The sequence below is a fragment of the Lissotriton helveticus genome, chromosome 5_1, assembly GCF_964261635.1.
Source record: "Lissotriton helveticus chromosome 5_1, aLisHel1.1, whole genome shotgun sequence".
Taxonomy (NCBI): Eukaryota; Metazoa; Chordata; class Amphibia; order Caudata; family Salamandridae; genus Lissotriton; species Lissotriton helveticus.
This window is the reverse complement of record NC_136065.1, coordinates 1,091,957,374-1,091,980,879: the sequence shown is the minus strand read 5'-3', so window position 1 is coordinate 1,091,980,879 and position 23,506 is coordinate 1,091,957,374. Positions and strand designations below refer to the sequence as shown.

At 46.0% G+C, this 23,506-nt stretch overlaps 1 protein-coding gene across 1 annotated transcript in view; it reads left to right on the top strand.

The window, feature by feature from the left end:
* Window positions 1-23,506, top strand: part of PCGF6 (polycomb group ring finger 6) — a 287,484-nt gene that overhangs the window by 34,598 nt on the left and 229,380 nt on the right. The window contains exon 3 of the mRNA XM_078643692.1: window positions 12,191-12,287. Coding sequence (XP_078499818.1) covers window positions 12,191-12,287 — 97 coding nt within the window. The remainder of the gene's footprint in view (window positions 1-12,190; window positions 12,288-23,506) is intronic.

Here is a 23,506-nt window from a genome sequence, read left to right as displayed (position 1 = left end):
AAGACATCATCTATATAACGTCTCCATGTAAGGATGCCTTGGTGAAATGGGTTACTGTCTACTAGAATTGTGTTGCATTCCAACCAGTCCATATACAGAATGGCTAACGTTGGAGCAAAAATAGCTCCCATGCTGGTTCCACGGACCTGTTGGAAATACTGGTTATCATATGTGAAGAAATTTTGCGTGAGACAAATTTCAAGGAGCTGAATTATGAAAAGTGTAGGAACCCTGTGGGGACGAGTTCTCTGATCAAGGATGGTCTCCATTACCAATAAAGATTCTCTCTGGGGGATGTTCGTATATAATGATTCAACATCAAGGGTACAGAGGGTCTCAATATTCTGGTTAAATGGATAATTCTCAACAAGGTTAATCATGTGAGTGCTGTCTTTTATATAGCATCTGGTCGTAGGGACAAAGTCCTTTAGGAAAAAATTCACGTAGTGGCCCAAAGGTTCCAAAACCGAGCCACAACCCGATACAATCGGGCGGCCTGGAGGCTGGTCTGGGCTCTTATGTACTTTAGGCAAAGTGTAAATTACCGGTGTTCTTGGATTGGGGGTGTTAAGGAAATCATACTCATGTTTACTCAAGTATCCATTATCACGAGCTTCAGTAGTGATCACTCTGATTAGGCCTTGGATTTCTTTGGTGGGGTTTGTAGGGAGCCTACAGTAGTGGTCCGTGTTGGATACTTGGCGTAATAGCTCACTTTTGTAGTTGTCAATGTCTTGCAATACAATCCCTCCACCCTTATCAGCTGGCTTGATGATTAGGCTGGGATTGTTCTTAAGTGTTGAAATGGCAGATTTCTCATCCACAGAAATATTATATGGTACAAAGATGTGAGATTTTGCCAAATCGGTGGTTTCTTTAAGAACCACCTTCTCAAATGTTAAGATTTCCTTGGGAATCATACCAGCCACTGGGGAAAATCTGGAGGGTGGTCTGAAGGGTGTGGACACTGGTTTAGGGTCACTTGGGTTAAGTTCAAAGTAGGCCCGCAGCCTAACTTTCCGAAAGAATGTCATGAGTTCGGACTGTAGGTCAAGGAAGTTTGGGTAAGTGGTAGGGACAAAGGATAGCCCCTTACTAAGGACAGAGATTTCATGGGAAGACAATATATGGTTTGACAGATTAAACAGAGGAATAGTAGGTTCTGTATTTTCAGACTCTGTTACCATTGGTAGGATTTGTTCCGGGTCTGTCGCTCTCCCGGGGGGTTCTGCCATAGTGCCTGTTGTTTCACCCGACCTCTTTTGGGGGGTTCTTGCTGGACTCTGGCTAAAAAATGGTTTTGGTGTCTTTGCGGCCCGCCACTCGGGCCTTCCCCCCCGTCTGAATTATCTGAGGAGTCAGCTGACGAGTCGGTGAACCCAACCACCGTGTTCCTTCTGTTGAAGCGACCCCAAGGCCTAGGTGTCGGTTGATTTTGATTAAAGTTACGATTTGTATAGAAGTCCTTCTGAAGGTAAGGGTATGCGCGTTCAGAAGTGAATGATTTAATATCTTTCTTAACTTTATTGGCCTTCTTATTTTGTTCAATTCTATGGAACTCCTGTACCGTTTTTTCAATTTTTTCCAGGAGTTTTTTGGCTTCAGTATTAGTATTCTTTTCAGATATTTGTTTCTCTAAATCTTTGATTATCTCATCCAGTTTTTTAAGTTCCTCAGAGGCAGTATCAATCCCTAGGACCAACCAGTGTCGGGAGCAAGTAGTGCCTATATTGCTAAATACTTGAATATACTTCGGATTGTCAGTAAACACCCCTGGTATGTTTCTAACCTGGAGACCTAATGGAATCGTATTGGACCTTAAGTAATCTGTTAGCATAATAGTCACAAGTTCTAATCGAACATATTTCTTTTTTTGTTTTTCCAAATCATCACTCAGATTAGTGCTTGCAATCGTAGTTGGTTCCTCTAAATCAGTGAATAGAGAGGGGCCTTCACAGATTTTTTGAATATACTCTAGTGAATAAAGGGGGGCGTCGTTAGACATAACAAGGTGTAGTGAGCAGTGATGTGAACCACAGGGGGGTGGAAGGGCAGGGAGGAGGGGACCCACTTAGGTGAAGTGGAAGGGAACAAGGAAACCCTTGCAATCAAGCGATTGCGCACAATATCTATTTCAAACAACAAGGGGACCCCAATTAGTATCAGCGAGGGACCTCGGGGAGCTAAGTTATATGGAAAACAACAATGGTCCCTGGCAGCAAGACAAAATAATTGCAAATGAATATAGACTCAGTCAGTTCTATATTATGGAAGACATGCCCAGCCGGGCAGAGGTCCTCAAAATTTATATTTAAATCAAAGTTTTACAAAACACAATAACACCTTCAACAATTCACGTGCGTGGGGCACAACCTGTACCCAGCCACAACAATACACGAACAACATACATAGAAGGGCTTGTAAGGCAAAATCAACAAACTCTGAAAAGTTCAAATTTAGACAGAGAATTTCTTATAGGTACCATTACACATTTTTTGTAACAAGTAATATCACAGGTATATGGTACACACTGGGTCGACGACGTTTCGGACCCCTTACTAAATGATGGGGTCCATCATCAGGACAAAACAATGGTTGCCTTTTTAGTTTAAAAGCCTCTTTTGCCTAAAAAGAAGAAAGAGGGACAGAAAAAATACATTAAGTTCTCACGCACATAATGATAGTGACTATCAGGCCGATTTACCAGCATCCAGGTGGAGACAGCGAGTGACATCGATAATAGTGTCCCCAGGTTTGTGGCTAAGTGAGGAGGCACATTCTCTGGCGCATAGTAAGGTGAATAGGAGCGAGTGAGTGATATTAAGACTAAAGCTCCGAGTGGCAAGCAGATCAAATAACATAAGGCGCGGTGATACCAAGGAACATCAAGGAAGAAGTGCAACAATATATTTTTATATTTGTAGAACTTGTCAGCAAAAAAGTAAAGAAGTAAAAAACGGCGCAGTGATACGAGGTGAGTTGTGAAGATGTGGCTACAACAGGGTAGAAGTAAAAGGCTCACCAGAGGGGTAAAGGTACTGGAGCTCAATTAGACGCGGGATCACTTCAAGTATAATTGGTAATCCGCTAGATGTCTGCGCGCTCGTCCTGCGAGCTCTTAATTCAATTGCCCTGGATTCCAAAATAATAATATATAATCTGCATCATTGGTAAGACGCCTCCATTTTACGGTAAATTACCTTGATAGATGGTTGGTCCCAGCCCTAAAACGCTAATCCCTCCCTTCATCTAGACATACCAGTTCTAGCGGATTACCAATTATACTTGAAGTGATCCCGCGTCTAATTGAGCTCCAGTACCTTTACCCCTCTGGTGAGCCTTTTACTTCTACCCTGTTGTAGCCACATCTTCACAACTCACCTCGTATCACTGCGCCGTTTTTTACTTCTTTACTTTTTTGCTGACAAGTTCTACAAATATAAAAATATATTGTTGCACTTCTTCCTTGATGTTCCTTGGTATCACCGCGCCTTATGTTATTTGATCTGCTTGCCACTCGGAGCTTTAGTCTTAATATCACTCACTCGCTCCTATTCACCTTACTATGCGCCAGAGAATGTGCCTCCTCACTTAGCCACAAACCTGGGGACACTATTATCGATGTCACTCGCTGTCTCCACCTGGATGCTGGTAAATCGGCCTGATAGTCACTATCATTATGTGCGTGAGAACTTAATGTATTTTTTCTGTCCCTCTTTCTTCTTTTTAGGCAAAAGAGGCTTTTAAACTAAAAAGGCAACCATTGTTTTGTCCTGATGATGGACCCCATCATTTAGTAAGGGGTCCGAAACGTCGTCGACCCAGTGTGTACCATATACCTGTGATATTACTTGTTACAAAAAATGTGTAATGGTACCTATAAGAAATTCTCTGTCTAAATTTGAACTTTTCAGAGTTTGTTGATTTTGCCTTACAAGCCCTTCTATGTATGTTGTTCGTGTATTGTTGTGGCTGGGTACAGGTTGTGCCCCACGCACGTGAATTGTTGAAGGTGTTATTGTGTTTTGTAAAACTTTGATTTAAATATAAATTTTGAGGACCTCTGCCCGGCTGGGCATGTCTTCCATAATATAGAACTGACTGAGTCTATATTCATTTGCAATTATTTTGTCTTGCTGCCAGGGACCATTGTTGTTTTCCATATAACTTAGCTCCCCGAGGTCCCTCGCTGATACTAATTGGGGTCCCCTTGTTGTTTGAAATAGATATTGTGCGCAATCGCTTGATTGCAAGGGTTTCCTTGTTCCCTTCCACTTCACCTAAGTGGGTCCCCTCCTCCCTGCCCTTCCACCCCCCTGTGGTTCACATCACTGCTCACTACACCTTGTTATGTCTAACGACGCCCCCCTTTATTCACTAGAGTATATTCAAAAAATCTGTGAAGGCCCCTCTCTATTCACTGATTTAGAGGAACCAACTACGATTGCAAGTACTAATCTGAGTGATGATTTGGAAAAACAAAAAAAGAAATATGTTCGATTAGAACTTATGACTATTATGCTAACAGATTACTTAAGGTCCAATACGATTCCATTAGGTCTCCAGGTTAGAAACATACCAGGGGTGTTTACTGACAATCCGAAGTATATTCAAGTATTTAGCAATATAGGCACTACTTGCTCCCGACACTGGTTGGTCCTAGGGATTGATACTGCCTCTGAGGAACTTAAAAAACTGGATGAGATAATCAAAGATTTAGAGAAACAAATATCTGAAAAGAATACTAATACTGAAGCCAAAAAACTCCTGGAAAAAATTGAAAAAACGGTACAGGAGTTCCATAGAATTGAACAAAATAAGAAGGCCAATAAAGTTAAGAAAGATATTAAATCATTCACTTCTGAACGCGCATACCCTTACCTTCAGAAGGACTTCTATACAAATCGTAACTTTAATCAAAATCAACCGACACCTAGGCCTTGGGGTCGCTTCAACAGAAGGAACACGGTGGTTGGGTTCACCGACTCGTCAGCTGACTCCTCAGATAATTCAGACGGGGGGGAAGGCCCGAGTGGCGGGCCGCAAAGACACCAAAACCATTTTTTAGCCAGAGGCCAGCAAGAACCCCCCAAAAGAGGTCGGGTGAAACAACAGGCACGATGGCAGAACCCCCCGGGAGAGCGACAGACCCGGAACAAACCCTACCAATGGTAACAGAGTCTGAAAATACAGAACCTACTATTCCTCTGTTTAATCTGTCAAACCATATATTGTCTTCCCATGAAATCTCTGTCCTTAGTAAGGGGCTATCCTTTGTCCCTACCACTTACCCAAACTTCCTTGACCTACAGTCCGAACTCATGACATTCTTTCGGAAAGTTAGGATGCGGGCCTACTTTGAACTTAACCCAAGTGACCCTAAACCAGTGTCCACACCCTTCAGACCACCCTCCAGATTTTCCCCAGTGGCTGGTATGATTCCCAAGGAAATCTTAACATTTGAGAAGGTGGTTCTTAAAGAAACCACCGATTTGGCAAAATCTCACATCTTTGTACCATATAATATTTCTGTGGATGAGAAATCTGCCATTTCAACACTTAAGAACAATCCCAGCCTAATCATCAAGCCAGCTGATAAGGGTGGAGGGATTGTATTGCAAGACATTGACAACTACAAAAGTGAGCTATTACGCCAAGTATCCAACACGGACCACTACTGTAGGCTCCCTACAAACCCCACCAAAGAAATCCAAGGCCTAATCAGAGTGATCACTACTGAAGCTCGTGATAATGGATACTTGAGTAAACATGAGTATGATTTCCTTAACACCCCCAATCCAAGAACACCGGTAATTTACACTTTGCCTAAAGTACATAAGTGCCCAGACCAGCCTCCAGGCCGCCCGATTGTATCGGGTTGTGGCTCGGTTTTGGAACCTTTGGGCCACTACGTGAATTTTTTCCTAAAGGACTTTGTCCCTACGACCAGATGCTATATAAAAGACAGCACTCACATGATTAACCTTGTTGAGAATTATCCATTTAACCAGAATATTGAGACCCTCTGTACCCTCGATGTTGAATCATTATATACGAACATCCCCCAGAGAGAATCTTTATTGGTAATGGAGACCATCCTTGATCAGAGAACTCGTCCCCACAGGGTTCCTACACTTTTCATAATTCAGCTCCTTGAAATTTGTCTCACGCAAAATTTCTTCACATATGATAACCAGTATTTCCAACAGGTCCGTGGAACCAGCATGGGAGCTATTTTTGCTCCAACGTTAGCCATTCTGTATATGGACTGGTTGGAATGCAACACAATTCTAGTAGACAGTAACCCATTTCACCAAGGCATCCTTACATGGAGACGTTATATAGATGATGTCTTCATGATATGGGGTAATGACATCGAAGCCTTCCCAGCCCTACTACATTGGCTTAACAATAACTGCAGTGGACTCACCTTTACACTTACTCATAGCAAAACTTCTATTCCTTTCTTGGACTTAAACATCCAGCATGAGAATGGCCTACTTTACACCTCCTTATACCACAAACCTACAGAGAAAAACACGCTCTTAAGCTATAATAGTTGCCACCCTAGGGCCCTAAAAGATAGTTTACCTTATTCGCAGTTCCTCCGGTTGAGAAGGAACAATTTCCACAAAGAAGACTACTTCCATGAAGCTAGTCTCTTAGCAACTAAGTTGAGACATAGAGGCTACCCGCGCCGCCTCATAAAAACCTCTATGAAGCGTGCATGGTATTGCCCACGCGAGTGCCTCCTGGTCAACAAACCCAAACCTACTACAGACAAATTGGTGTGTGTCACCACCTTTTCCAGCATTTCCCATAAAGTCACAAAATCCATCAAGAAAAATTGGCACATTCTAAACTCGGGGCAACTGAACTGGGAACGCCCATTGTTTGCATTTAGAAAAAGCAAAAATATCAAAGATCATTTAGTGAGGGCAGCTTTACCATCACCTACCCCACTTAAAAGAACGATTAATGATCACTGGGCCATGACACCACTTAGGGGTCATGCGAAATGTGGAACATGTGTGGTATGTGATTTCACTGTTGAGACTAAAGAATTTGTTTACAAGGAAACCAAGAATGTGTTGAAGACGTTTACAAACTGCAATAGTTCTAACGTTGTATATGCAATCTTATGTCCATGTGATCTTATTTATGTTGGACAAACCAAGCAGAAAGTCAAGTTACGGATTTCCCAACATCGGAGCAGAACACGTTGTAAGACACCCAACGCCCCTTTGGTCGAACATTTCACTTCTAAGGAGCACACGGAAAATGATATCCGCTGGACGGTCATAAACCAAGTGACATTACCACCGAGAGGAGGCGACCTAGATCTCCTGCTCAATAAAGAGGAGTTAAAATGGATCATAAGGACAGATAGCCTGAACTCTGGTCTTAACCAGCAAGAGGACTGGACCACATTAATCTGATTTATGATCTCTAATTGAGAAGAGAAAAGTGAAACTTTCTGGCCTTGCAGAGATTGTAAATAATGTACTCTAATTTTAATGTTACTGTAATTGTCACAATTGGTATTCTCTCACACAGATGTCACCACGTTGCACTATCTTCCCCTGCACACTGTTCCTACCTATCTATGGCTTTCACTCCCCTTCCTAAGATGGCCTCCAAGCCCTGGTCCTTTCTTTATTTTCATGCCCACTATTCAGCCAATGGCTGGATATGATAAAACTGTTGGGCTCACATGACCCGCCCAACCAGGAAATCGAGGTTGCCGACTGATCCGGTAAGCATAGGACATGCCGCCTGGACGTCTTGATAGTCCCGCGCTACACCGGGCCCCTTTGTATTCCCTTGTCCGCTAATCCCTTCCCTTTACCGGCAGGCCCCCTGGTTCCAGGATCCCAGCGCGACGCGGCGCTCCCGGTATTACCCGGCGCACAAGGTAAGCACTGCTCGTTTCACGAGTAATTGCCTAGACTGCTCGCCTGCCTAGTCTACCTTTGATTTGATCCACACTTATAACATTAATTGTACATAGGTACATGTGGATGCAAGATTATACTCCTCAACTTCCGGACCCTCGATTTAGCATCCTTGATCCACTGGTAAGCCGCCGTTTAAAGATCCTTTTGACCGCCTAATTAAATTGCGTCCGCCTGTCCCCTTCCATAAGCGTGTGCACCCCCTTTTCTTCTAGATGATCCGACCAAGTGGATAATACCTCCCTGTTTGGGCCTTGTCTGCGCGCTCGTCCTGCGAGCTCTTAATTCAATTGCCCTGGATTCCAAAATATTAATATATAATCTGCATCATTGGTAAGACGCCTCCATTTTACGGTAAATTACCTTGATAGATGGTTGGTCCCAGCCCTAAAACGCTAATCCCTCCCTTCATCTAGACATACCAGTTCTAGCGGATTACCAATTATACTTGAAGTGATCCCGCGTCTAATTGAGCTCCAGTACCTTTACCCCTCTGGTGAGCCTTTTACTTCTACCCTGTTGTAGCCACATCTTCACAACTCACCTCGTATCACTGCGCCGTTTTTTACTTCTTTACTTTTTTGCTGACAAGTTCTACAAATATAAAAATATATTGTTGCACTTCTTCCTTGATGTTCCTTGGTATCACCGCGCCTTATGTTATTTGATCTGCTTGCCACTCGGAGCTTTAGTCTTAATATCACTCACTCGCTCCTATTCACCTTACTATGCGCCAGAGAATGTGCCTCCTCACTTAGCCACAAACCTGGGGACACTATTATCGATGTCACTCGCTGTCTCCACCTGGATGCTGGTAAATCGGCCTGATAGTCACTATCATTATGTGCGTGAGAACTTAATGTATTTTTTCTGTCCCTCTTTCTTCTTTTTAGGCAAAAGAGGCTTTTAAACTAAAAAGGCAACCATTGTTTTGTCCTGATGATGGACCCCATCATTTAGTAAGGGGTCCGAAACGTCGTCGACCCAGTGTGTACCATATACCTGTGATATTACTTGTTACAGAAAATGTGTAATGGTACCTATAAGAAATTCTCTGTCTAAATTTGAACTTTTCAGAGTTTGTTGATTTTGCCTTACAAGCCCTTCTATGTATGTTGTTCGTGTATTGTTGTGGCTGGGTACAGGTTGTGCCCCACGCACGTGAATTGTTGAAGGTGTTATTGTGTTTTGTAAAACTTTGATTTAAATATAAATTTTGAGGACCTCTGCCCGGCTGGGCATGTCTTCCATAATATAGAACTGACTGAGTCTATATTCATTTGCAATTATTTTGTCTTGCTGCCAGGGACCATTGTTGTTTTCCAGACATATGCAAGCCAACCTTGGCCTGACCCCTATAGTGTCCAGTCCGAATTGCTAGGACACATCCCTTGTTCTTATGAATTTAAGCAACTCCTAAGTCAGATTCCCTAAGTGGGATGGTATGCCTATGAGGGGGGTCCCCTAGATTACTGTGCAATAGGACTCAGGCTGCACACCACCGATATCATCCAACAACTTGAAAAGTCTGTCTTGGCTGGGATAATCCAAGCAATGGACATCCATTAGTAATGTCTAAAGACGTTAATTAGGACCGTGACGGTCTTTTAATACAAGCTTAGTTGGTAAAGCCACAGTGTAATTGGCAATGCAGAAATGTGAAAAGAAATAGGATTTAAATTATTTTAATGCATAACGTGTGCCAGGTCGTCATGGGTATAATCTTTATTCCCCCGGGTCTCCCAGGAGAATTGGAAGTGGATAGTGGGGTAAGGATACATTTGGTATGGAACAAATCTTGAGCAGAACTCCGTTCCAGAAGCCCCGGATCCATTGTGCATGTCCACGAGTTGTGTAGAAAAGTGTCCCTATCACCACAAACCTTCCATCACAACTCTGAACCACAAAACATCTGGTCCAGGCGCACAGGAATCGGGTACCAACGTGTCAGTATTTTATAGGTATTCTCCTTATAACATAGACATATTGAGGACTTGAAACCCTCTGCCATATAGCCTTCCAAGTCTCCTCTGGAATGTCTACATCTAATTTCCTCTCCCACTGTGCAACGTATGGATGTTTCGATGTGGGGGGGGTTAAGATTTAAAATGTAGAAATAGAGCTGAGCTATACCCTTGGCTGTTATAGGCAGGGGAGGAGGAAAGCGTGTTCAGGCAGTGGTAGGAAGCCATAAAAGATTCCTAAGGGGGACAGGCAAGAAGTCTTGTGTCACTTGTACCCATGGATTTTCCCCCAGGGTCATGGTTCCAGTAGAGAGAAGGGCGTAGTTGAGCCGCCAGCATGTACGTCGTTCCTTCTGGGAAACCCAGTCTTTCCTCAGCAGTGGACCGGAAGAGGGAGGATTTTGCCACCTGTAGAGATTTGCCCTCCCAAACAAAATTTAGCATTTTTCTACAGATTAGGGATTGTGTTGCTTCAGGGAGTGTGAGAGAGTGAGTTTGCAGGACATATATAAGACTGGGTATGGAATACATTTTGAGGCTATTTAGTTAGCCAAGCTGTGCTATATCTAATTTGCCCCACCTATACTGTTCCTTCAATATAGCTGTGATCAGCAGAGGGATGTTAATATCATGTAGGGCTCTCATGTGAGTTGGCAGGTGAAACCCCCATGAACTTATGGCCACCTCAGCCCATGTAAATCTGCCACATTGAATGGGTTCTCGTAGTTGGCCCTGTGGGTTTGCTACACCTAGTCCCTGGGATTTGAGGCACTTAATTTTAAAGTCTGATACTAAAGCAAAGCGGTCTAATTCCACTAACAATTGCCTGGTTTGTTGTTTCTGGATCAGTTACAAAATAAGATATCATTTGCGAAGAGGGCTAGTTTGTGCTCTTTGCACTCCACATTCATACCATGGATTTCAAGATTATTCTGGATCTTGGCCACTAAGGGTTCCATGGCCAAGGTAAAGATTAGAGGGATAACGGGCCCCCCTGTCTTCTGTCCCTTGTCAGGTGGATGTCTGCTGTGAAGGCTCCATTAATTTTAAGTTTAACTGGTGGGTTTTGGTAGTTTGCCTGGATGTAGGACCCAAGTGGACTTTGTCCAGCACTTTTGACAGGTATGCCCAGTCCACCCTGTTGAAAGCCTTCTCTGCATTCAGTGGGATGGGCTGGCGACAGCGCTCTGCCACCTCCATTATCGCCACTGTCAGTCTTGTGTTGTCATTCTCCTACCTATTCTTGATGAAGCCTGATTGCTGGGGAGTGGCATTGCTGATCCAAATATTCTGAAGCTGAGCCATCAGTATCAATTTGATCTTAACGTCACTATTCAATAGTGCAATTGGCTAATAAGATAAACAGAGCATTGGAGCCTTATCGGGTTTCTGGAGGAGAATAATATGGGATCCCAGCATCATGTACGTCGCTATTTTGGATGTTAAGAAATAGTTGAAGACCCGCAGGAGATGCTCCATCAACATGAAAGCATATGTTTTGTAGAAGGTGGCTGAAAACCAACTGGGGCCCGGGGCCTTCCGGAATGAAATGCTGCTTTCCACATCTTAATGGGCCTTTTAATGCAAAGGTCACTTAGCTGACCTCTTCTCTGTTCCAGGTGACATTCATCTATCCAATGAAGTTCTCCTCCTTGAGGGATTTTACTTATTATCCTCTTTCTGAGACCCTTAAAAAGTATGGCTAATCACTGGAGAAGGAAAAGACAAACAGTAAAATCACGCCTCCCTGCTAAGTTGTTCAAAACAAAGCAATGGTGAAGTGAAACATTATTTACTGTAGATTTCTATGTGACCAGCCATGGTTTAACAGAACTGAACAACTTATCTAGGAATCTGAGGTTAAAAAAAGTGTCTGGTACCTTTTTCACAATTATAACGCCTAAAATGCAAGAACAGCGTGTCAGTCTCTCACTGGAGATAGCCCCACTCTTGTTGAGATGTACAATTTCACATTGTAAACAAATCAACACTGCACCATTTCAAACCATCATTGTAATATGCATTTGGATCATGGATCCTTATAAAACCGCTGTTCCATTAAAGAATGGTTCTTCAGAGACCACAGCAAAGAACATATGTACTGTCTGCAGACTAGGTTGTCATCTTTGCCCTTTTCCCTGTGCGCTACAGCATAGGATAGTGTGCATGAAAAATCATAAAATGACTCTTTGGTGATTTGTAATAGTATCCTACGTTCTTTAAAATATTAAAATTTCTAGTATATTAAACTACAATATTTTTTTCTTCTAGTTTGTAAAAGCTGCATTGTGAAACATTTCTGGTACAGTAACAGATGCCCCAAGTGCAACATTGTTGTTCATCAGACACAACCTCTCTATAATATCAGGTAACTTTTCTTTAAACCGAGTCCATCCAAAACTTGTGCTTTTTTGTTTAAAATGCCTTGACATTTATTTTCTGTTCCTGATGATACGCAACCCTTCACCCACATTGCAGGCGTATTTATCTTGTAGTTCTATTCTCTGCTACTTTCCCACATGAGTTTGGAAGTCGACCCTCCCTAGACCTGTATCTCTAAAAAATACGTACCTTCCCATCTGTTGCTGTTAGTAAATAGACACATTCCATTGGTACTACTAATGCTGATGGTACTACTGCCCACAATACTATTAGGGATACTAACCCTTGTATAGAGAGCACTACTATAGCCAGTGTTGCTTGTATGCCATTGTCACTAATTCTGAATGTACTTCTGTATCATGGATGATTCACAAATGTGAGTTATCATGAAGTGCTAAACAACTAAAATATTATTTCATGAAAATGATTTGTATTATCTAATACATTTTAAAAGACTAACTAGATCCTGCATTGAGAATCTGATTCTCAATTCCTTAAAAGACTATCTAGAATGCACCCATAGTGCCACGAACCAGCCAAGCCATTGTCTGCTCGACTTGGAATAATCCTGTAATAGCTTAATTACCTCCCTTCTAGAAATCACTTTGATCACTAAAAACCCTTCAGAATTTTGCATGGTCTCCCACTCTCCATCCCTTGCCCATTATTCTGTTTTCATGTATTCACCCTGTTTATGGCTTAATTTAAATGTGTTAGTAAAATTGGGGGTGCTGCGGTGGAGTGAGAAATTGTGGGCTATGATTACATACTGTGCTCCCAGTCACCTCACTGTTGTTGAATGCAAGCATTACAAAGCTGTGTCATGTTGGACCTTGAGAGAGAGCGAGAGACACTAGACTGCTCCAATTTATACTCAGTCTGCTAATGAAAATGTTTGCATATTACACCTCTCCTGATAAACCCTTTTGAAACCCTCTTGCTGAGGACCTTAAGGTATACCATAACTTTTTGTGCTTCAGTAGGAAAGAGCTGACATGGGGAAAATAATGTTGCTTCCATAGAGCCAAATCATACCTGTTTTCTGTAGACTGAGAAAGCTGTTTGAATTTGCCAACCCAACTCTTGATTGCCAGGCCATATTCCTCAAACTCTGCTGTAGGACTTAAGCTTTGATTGAGATGATTTGCAACCTGTCACAATACTTGATAAATAATAAGCAAGACTATTTTAAAGTCTCACCTACTGACAACCCTTGATCATTTGATAGATCATTTTGCATGCAGTAGACCAATAACAAAACTGAATCCAGATCAGTCCAATTTGCCATGCAACCTTTATTTAACTGAAAATAGGAAAATCATTTTTCTGCCGAAGAGGTAAAAGCACTTATCAAGAAAATTTCAAACTTTGTGACATGGAGATTCAAGACATGGCTGGCCAATTACTGCTGACAAAGAACTGCACTTTTTAGGTAAACACCACACGGCTCGTCAGTACGGCGAGGGAGAGAGACCGGGCAGGCACCTTGCACAAATGCTCCGCCCTCCTCACCAGGCAGCCTATATCTCAGAAGTTGTAGACGTGCATGGCACACGACACTACTCCACCCCTGCTATCTGCGACACCTTTTTGCAGTACTACAAGACTTTATATACTTCCTCGCTAGCAGATGAGCGACGCGACCCTGGCCCTTACATAAACGAGATTGCCATGGTGTACCTCGAGAGGTATATGCAAGACTTCCTAGCTATGCCTATAACCCCTGACAGCATTGTCGAGGCCATCGACTCACTGCGTAGCTCCTCGGCCCCCGGTCTGGACAGCTACTCGGACGATTTTTATAAGGAATATAAAGAAGAATTGGTGCCGAAACTAGTGGAGGTCTATGCGGAGGCGCTTGAATCTGGCATTCTCCCTCCCACACTCAGAGAGGCTGTGATTGTTCTTCTCCCCAAGCCAGACCGCGATGCTTCCCTGTGTAGCTCCTACAGGCCCTTATCTTTGCTGAACTTAGATTATAAGATCTTAGCCAAAGCCCTGGCGATCCGACTGTCCCTACTGATGGAATCTGTTATCTCCCCTGCCCAATCTGGCTTCGTACCACATAGGTCTACATCTCTGAACTTGCGCACACTATTTTCGGTTCTACACAGGATCGACCCGGCCACCCCAGCTGCAGCGGTGTTTTTAGACACCGAAAAGGCGTTCGACACTTTAGAATGGCCCTTTTTCCTATTGGTCATGCGCCGCATGGGCATGCCGGAATTGTTTGTGGCAACTGTCGAGCTGCTGTACACTACGCCGACTGCCCGGATTCGTTTAAATGACACTATCACAGCTAACTTCTCCCTTTCCCGTGGCACCCGCCAGGGCTGCCCGTTGTCCCCTTTGTTGTTCATCCTGGCTATGGACCCTTTGGTTCGTCACCTTCAAGAGTCCCACCTCCACCGAGGACTCCAGTTTCGCACTGGCCCGCTCTTAATTTCCCTATATGCGGATGCCACAATATTGTATGTCCGAACTCCGCACACGAATCTGGAGCCCTTGCTGCTGGAAATAACCAGATTTGGCGAATTTTCGGGCCTTTGTGTGAACTGGCACAAGTCTGTCATTTTTCCGCTTACTCCGGCCACCTCACAATGGTCTTGCACTTTTAGCCAAACAAGAGATTGCATTACACTGGTGCGCTAGGCGACCCCCCACTATACACGCTTGGCTCCGCAGCTTGGCCCAATGCAATGCGAACAGTGCTGAATACTCTGGGCAGCTTCCCTCTGCATCCCGGCCATTGGATATTTGGGAGCCGTACCGCACATACATTGCGAAGTTGACCCAAGAATCGCAGGCTCGATCGATTGCATCCATTGTCCTGGAGGGTGTGGGCTAGACTGCTCAGGGAGAAATCACTGCGTCTATCTACCCGGTCACTGTGTGACACCCGCTGCCCTACAGCGTTCCCGGCTGGGCGTAAGGGCGCTGTGCAGGTGTACATTGAATAAAGTCTGTCGTTTGCTGTACTTGTTCCTGTTGCCGCTGGGAGGTTATCCTTACTACTTGCGGAACCCGCTTCGCGGGTCCCGCTGCGCTGTTGCCGCCACCGGAGCCCAGGAGTCACAGGAGTTAGCTGGGCGTGAGAGCGAGAGACAGGGCTGCGAGCGAAGGGACCGGGACTCGCTTTCCCAGGAGTCCCGGCAATCCTCCGGCCTGTCACCTGGCCCGCTCTCCCTGACCGCCCCGCCCAGCTCACCTATTTAAAAATCCCCGCCCTTCATTGACATTGGGGTCGTTTGCTGTACTTGTTCCTGTTGCCGCTGGGAGGTTATCCTTACTACTTGCGGAACCCGCTTCGCGGGTCCCGCTGCGCTGTTGCCGCCACCGGAGCCCAGGAGTCACAGGAGTTAGCTGGGCGTGAGAGCGAGAGACAGGGCTGCGAGCGAAGGAACCGGGACTCGCTTTCCCAGGAGTCCCGGCAATCCTCCGGCCTGTCACCTGGCCCGCTCTCCCTGACCGCCCCGCCCAGCTCACCTATTTAAAAATCCCCGCCCTTCATTGACATTGGGGTCGTTTGCTGTACTTGTTCCTGTTGCCGCTGGGAGGTTATCCTTACTACTTGCGGAACCCGCTTCGCGGGTCCCGCTGCGCTGTTGCCGCCACCGGAGCCCAGGAGTCACAGGAGTTAGCTGGGCGTGAGAGCGAGAGACAGGGCTGCGAGCGAAGGAACCGGGACTCGCTTTCCCAGGAGTCCCGGCAATCCTCCGGCCTGTCACCTGGCCCGCTCTCCCTGACCGCCCCGCCCAGCTCACCTATTTAAAAATCCCCGCCCTTCATTGACATTGGGGTCGTTTGCTGTACTTGTTCCTGTTGCCGCTGGGAGGTTATCCTTACTACTTGCGGAACCCGCTTCGCGGGTCCCGCTGCGCTGTTGCCGCCACCGGAGCCCAGGAGTCACAGGAGTTAGCTGGGCGTGAGAGCGAGAGACAGGGCTGCGAGCGAAGGAACCGGGACTCGCTTTCCCAGGAGTCCCGGCAATCCTCCGGCCTGTCACCTGGCCCGCTCTCCCTGACCGCCCCGCCCAGCTCACCTATTTAAAAATCCCCGCCCTTCATTGACATTGGGGTCGTTTGCTGTACTTGTTCCTGTTGCCGCTGGGAGGTTATCCTTACTACTTGCGGAACCCGCTTCGCGGGTCCCGCTGCGCTGTTGCCGCCACCGGAGCCCAGGAGTCACAGGAGTTAGCTGGGCGTGAGAGCGAGAGACAGGGCTGCGAGCGAAGGAACCGGGACTCGCTTTCCCAGGAGTCCCGGCAATCCTCCGGCCTGTCACCTGGCCCGCTCTCCCTGACCGCCCCGCCCAGCTCACCTATTTAAAAATCCCCGCCCTTCATTGACATTGGGGTCGTTTGCTGTACTTGTTCCTGTTGCCGCTGGGAGGTTATCCTTACTACTTGCGGAACCCGCTTCGCGGGTCCCGCTGCGCTGTTGCCGCCACCGGAGCCCAGGAGTCACAGGAGTTAGCTGGGCGTGAGAGCGAGAGACAGGGCTGCGAGCGAAGGAACCGGGACTCGCTTTCCCAGGAGTCCCGGCAATCCTCCGGCCTGTCACCTGGCCCGCTCTCCCTGACCGCCCCGCCCATCTTATTCCAGTCTCAGGCCCATATAAGCCATCGAATCACGCTGCGCGGGAGCGCGCGGGAGCGCCCGGGGCGACGCTCGGGCAAAGGGCCGGCCCTCTGAGGCCCTCGTAGGCCAGAGTAGGCCGGGCTGGGCCCATTCTCTAAAAATTTACTTCGTGGGCTCGTGTTACAGGTTAGTTAATGGCTACCCTACCTGATGGGGGGTCACCTGGGAAGAAGGGCAAACTTCGCAATGGGTCACTGGACAATTACTTTCCCAAAGTACTGTCCGAGGGGGAGAAGGAATTGATCATGGCCGAACGCAGGGCTGAGCGGCGGCGTTCAATCGAAAGTTTGAAAAACAGATCCTTTATTGACTCTGCGCCTGCTTCTTTGTTCACTGAGGGGGACTTAATTGACCTTGGGAGGGAAACCGTTAGCCAAGAAGGCTTCCCACTTTTACTGCGTGAATGCTCCTCTTCCCCTGGTATGTCCCTTGATCCTATTGTGATTGACTCCCCTTCCCAGATTCCATGCCACACTGCTGTTCCCCCGAAGCTTAAAACAATGAAATCTAAGCAACTAGTGGTTGCACAGATACACGGTCCACCACCAAATAAAAAAAGGAGGAAAACAAGGGTGGGACAAGGCAAAGTTAAAATTTCCCATCTAGACTTTGGCAAAGGCCCTAAACTACCCTCACCACATGTAAGGGCTACCATGGTAGTTGCAACTACAGTAACACCTGAGGCAACACCATTGGTGGTTACTCCGCTTGTTGAGGTCCCCAATATAGCAGTATTAGATAACAGTCAGGGGCCCTTATCTACAAACACATCGACCCCTTCTCCATCTGTAGGGGATTTCGAACTTTTACTGAGGTCTCTGCTGCTACCCGTGATTGAGAGTCTTAGGAAAGTCGAAAATAGATTGACCTTAGTAGAGGCTGCCATAAATAGTATGGCTACGGTGTCCAAGGCCCAGGGGAGTGGGGGAACACAACCAACACTTTGTACCGGGGTTTCGTCTATCCAGATTGTAAAATCCCCAGTAGCTACCCCCTCTGCTCCACTCCAGCTGTCTAAACAGTCGTCTCAGCATCAGGGAAATGTGGTGCCTGCTATTCATAAAGAAAACCCCACAAAGAACCCGAATATTTCTGTACCTGGGACAGAAGGTGGCCCTCAAAGGCCAACGACAAAGGCTCCCCCAGTTAACAGAAGTGAGAGACAGGGGGAAGGGGGGCGCACCAGAGGTCCCTTAACTAGGGTACCACAAGTGGAAATTCCACCTCAGGCGGTGCCCTATGTAGTAGTCATGACCGGGGTTCCCCCATTAGCAGACAATAAGAAGGAAGGTTATGTCCAATTGAAAAACAAAATAATTCATTGGTTGAGGACATTCAGGCCCATAGCCCCAAATGTGGATGGAGATATTGTACATGTCAGACGGATCCCTTGGTTGGGTAACATAAGGAAAGATATTGAAGGGGATCTAGTGGTGGTCAATTTTAGAGATCCTCGGGCAGTAGACTACATTTTAAACTGGCCATATGCAGGAGGAGGAAACTCTATTACACCTAGGCCCTTAACCTATTTTTACCCGAGGCCGGTTCCTTACCCCCCAAAGCATTGGGAAGAGCCTTATGCCCCATGGCCCAAGCAGTTTGGTTACAATAGTACTTATCAGGTATTTGGCCAGCATCAGTTTCAGCCTAATGGTCAGTCTGGTTGGTCCACGATTCCACAGAGACATCACCTAAGTCACAATAGTGCATTGGAGCATCTTAGACCCTTCACCCCCTTAGATACCTTCAATAGGTTTTCGCAGCTTACTGGCATGGAGGACTGCGATTGATGTTTACAGCCCAAGGAGGAGGGTTGCGGTCGACAAGGAGTGGATCCCCAGCAAGGAGGAATTATTTGTGATAACGCCCAGGAGGTAACCACAGATGTCTCTAACGTCATCCACTCGAATATGCCTCTTTTTGTTGCCCCGGGTATGTCTAGTGCTGTTGATTGTTCTGAACCTGTCAGGCAATCTTGTTGTGTGAGTAATAGCCACCAATCTAGTTGTGTGGGATTGGAGCTGGGGGGGGTGGCCACGGATGGGTCCTCTTTAGTGCACAAGGGTCCCAGGGTAATAAACCTTATTTCCTGGAATGTAGCTGGGCTAAAAAGGAAGCTAGACATTCCTGAATGGCATGCATTTATCGAGAAGTTCGATGTCTGCCTGTTTCAGGAAACTTGGTGCCTGTTACCAATTGATAAATCTGGCTATACCACCTTCTTTTCCCCAGCGATAAGTAGAGGAAAGGGTAGACCAGCAGGAGGTCTTTTAGTTTGGTTAAGAATTGACCTAGATTGGGACATGGTTTCCAATGACACCCAGTGTAATGACTTAATGCACCTTTCTTCTAGGGGTCACATCGAGGGGATTAGGCTTGAACTTTTTAATGTGTACGCTAGAGGGGCTGCGGGGGATAATACTTCAGCAACCATATTGAGCCTTGATTCTGCTCTAGCTAATTGCCCTCCCTCAGCCAGAATTATGGTGGGTGGCGATTTTAATTGTACGTTCGAACCCCTTCTTGGTGATGATCCACTAGGTACTGAGGAGGACGACTCCAGGTGGTCTATCCCCCCCTTGACGGTACCCCCCATTCGGAAATGGTCCGCTAGGGCAATCCAACTGAATGCCCTTACTAGGGAGCACAAATTAAGAGCCCTTAATGGCAGGACTCGGTCTGATATATCAGGCGCAATGACTTTTAACAGGCTATCGGCCCCGTCCAGAATTGACTACATTTTAATGAGCGTTAGTATGTGGCTTCACCTCATTGATATGGAGGTGGTACCCACCCAGGATAGCGACCATAACCCGCTTTGTTGCAATTTTAAATGGGGCAAAATTAAAGAGAAAGGGATGAGTGCGCCATTGAAATTAACCAAAGAGATCATCCCTTACGAAAATAATCGTAGATTGAAGTGGGATAAGGCTCAGTTAAATGTAGACCAGCTAGGGACCATTAAATCTACCATCGAAGACCTGTACAGGGACTTGGAGGCAATGGATCGGGTGGTTGCTAGCTCTCCGTGCTTTTCCTCAAAACTCGATTCTGCATACAAAGGCACGATAGACCAAGTGAGTCTTTATTTCACCTCTAAAGGGAAAACCCCTAGACTAAATAGGACCCCCCCCATTTCCAGCAATCCATGGTATTCGGCGGACTGCAAGGGGAAGAGGAAAAGTTTGTCAGTTGCCTTGCTCGCAAGGAATCCTACTCTGGTTAGAGCGGCCAGGAGGGAGTACCTGAGAGCAATTGCACTGGCAAAGCGCGATTGGGAGGAGGAGCACTGGAGGGAAATAACAGATGCCGTCAGCAGGAGGGATTCGACGTTATTTTGGGATTTAATCAATAGAGCTAGGCAGGGTAAAACACAGCCTTTAGCAACCCATATAACCAGCCTGCAATGGTTCAATCACTTCTCATCTCTGTATGGCGGCAGTGAAGATACAACTGGCCCCTTGGTTGCTTGTGGGGAGGGAAGGGATCCTGGCGGGGAGACTGAGTGCTTATTTACGGCCTCTGAAGTAGTGGCAGCAATTAAACATTTGACCCCTAAAAAGGCAGCTGGGCCGGATGGGATCCCTGGGGACCTCTTGATCGCTGAACCCCTAGCCTGGGCAAATCTAATAGCCACCATAATGAATTTGTTAGTAAAGGGACACCCCGTGCCAGATTCATGGAAGGGGGCCGAGGTGGTCACAGTGTACAAGAAGGGGGCAAGAGACGACCCTGCCAACTACAGACCGATTAGTCTGATAGACATAATCCAGAAAGTGGTTGGCAGGGTCATTATCGTCAGGGTGGGCGACTGGATGGAGGAGGAATGTATTCTCTCTCATCTGCAGGCCGGATTTCGCCAGAGGGTGGGCACGATGGACCAGGTCTTTCGGCTGTTTGGGATCTATTGGAAGGCAGTTACCATCAAGAAGGGCAGCCTATATATGGCCTTCATAGATCTCAAAACGGCCTTTGACCTGGTCCCTCGTGCTAAACTGTGGGAGATTCTGAAAAGTATGGGCTTTCCTGGCTCACTCTTGAGATTAATTGTAAGACTCCATGAGGGGACATACGCTAGGATCAGATGGGGTACACAGGGCCAACTGACAGATAGGGTACCTGTGAGGAGTGGAGTCCGTCAAGGGTGTGTCATGGCTCCGACTCTCTTCTCCCTGTTTGTGAATGGAGTGGTGGACCATCTGAGAGGAGAAGAGACGGATGCCCCAACCCTGGCGGGGGAAAAGATTCAGACTCTGCTCTTTGCTGACGACACCTTACTGATAGCTAAATCCCCGATAGGCCTGCAAAAACTTCTGCAGCGATTCACCTCTTTTTGTACAGAGAGAGGCCTAACCATCAATACCACCAAAACGAAACTGATGGCCTTTTCGCCCGCCAAAAATTTTAAAAATAATTTTCTGCTTAACGGGACGCCCTTGGAGTTGGTCGAGGCATTCGACTATTTAGGGGTCCGGATAAATAGCCGAATGACCTGGAAGGATCATTTGGCTAAAATGCTATTGGGCCACAAAAGAGTGTCGGGGGTGACCTTACGAGAGTACCGGGCATCAATTAGTAAACCAGTGTCCCCGGTAATGGCCATCTACGATGGCCAGATACTCCCGGCTGCATTGTACGGCTCCGAATTATGGGGGTTCGACAATGTTAATGAGCTAACCTTAGCAGAAAATAAGTTTTTTAGAGATGTGGTGGCCCTCCCTGTTTCCACCCCGCTGATCCCCCTGCGGTTAGACCTTGGCAGACGTGCTTTAAAGGATATAGTGAGGCTGCGCCCACTGCTCTTTTGGGTCCGCCTGAGAAGGACTAAGGAGCTGGCCAAATATGCCGAAGGTCTGGACGAGCTAATTTTACTAGATTCTGGGTTCAAAATTGGCTGGTTGAAAAATCTGAGGCTATTGGTCTCCCAATTGGGTTTGAGAGATGTATGGGAGTCTCAAGCGCCCCCGCCCAAAATGGTGATCAAGAAACTATATTGGGATTGGGTTCAGGCCGAAGCATCACGCAGTATAACAGGGGGTTCACTAACAGAGTATTTTCTTGAGTGTAAGTGGGTAAGGAAACTTGAACCCTTTCTTGACTTGATAACCAAGCCGCTAGACAGGGCCCTCTATTTAAAATTAAGGTACGGCACCCTCCCGGTACATGAATTTACTTCAAAATGGTCCAATCAGGACGGCCCCTCACGATCTTGTCCCGGCTGTGCGGCCCCTAAAGAGTCCGTGACCCATCTTCTTTTTGCCTGCCCCGCGTATAAAGTTGCTCGGAAAAACTGGCTGAAACCAGTTTGTAAAGGACTGGGGATGAGGTGCCATCGCTCGGCCCTACGAGTGATTACAACGGATCTATCATCTACCCCATTGATATGCGGGGTGGCAAAGTTTTTAAGTAGTGCCTGGATTACTAGATCAAGATCTCTGGGAAAGATTGCAAGGCCACTATCTACCCTGAGTGGAGCTATTTGAAGCCGCCTACTCTGAGTGCCCGGAGTATTTTTGCTCGTGGTCTTATTAATTGAGATAGTGTTCAGTCGTATTTTAATTATGGTTAACCCTTGTTGTTGCTAGTATATCATGATGAAATGTATTTTAAAATGTATATTGTTGTCTTTTATGGTGATCAATTTTACCGAATAAAGATTTATACTACATAAAGTCTGTATGGAACTGATTGAAGGCCTTCACGGGCTAGGAGATTGCTCCCTCCTCGCTGCTGCTGTTACCTGCTATATTGATTGCCTCAGCTTGCTCAGTGTCCACTACTCTACATACTGCTAACGATTTTTGGTTTACCCCTCTGCTCTCACGCACTCACACTTATGATTTATTGTTTGATTTTAGGTTATATTGGAAACTTCATTGTCTCTCCAGTTCCCATTGTGCTTTCCTTGCAATCATCACTGTCAATGTATATTGTATCATGCTTACCTACCTTTACGTTGTGTACGCTTGATGGCTCCCTGATGCCTGCTGCAATTAGGGCCCGTTCGGCGCCTGTCACATTGTTCATTGTACACACGTGAATTGCTACTTTTGTTCAATAAAGAGATTTAAAAAAAAAAAAGACATGACTGGCCAATAACAACAGCTTGCCTAGCAGCGTACAAAACACCACCGAGATTCTTCAAACAAGGGAGCTTGGGAAATGGTCATACACTCAGAAGAGAATCTCTCAAAGGCATCTTTCCTCAATCGGGAAATACCACAAATAAACCTATTTGAAAAAATAGAAATTGAAAAATGGCCTTTCTTCATAGCATCATTTCATTAAACATAGCTCTTGGCTAAATACGTTTCATTTCTTTACAAGGAAAGTTATCTATAGCTGTCTTCCAGTTCCTCTTATCTCTAGATCGATTCTTTAAGCCCCTTTCTAGCCACGCCATTAGTGGTATCCGGATTTCCTATTCCTGCAATGGCTGCTCTGCAGGTAGAATCTTCTGTTCAGACTAGGAGATAAGATCTGTTACTGCAACCATCACTCAGTTTAGGGCCTTGCGATCGTGAGATTGCTTACCTACTCCGAAATATTCAAATAGTACTTTTACA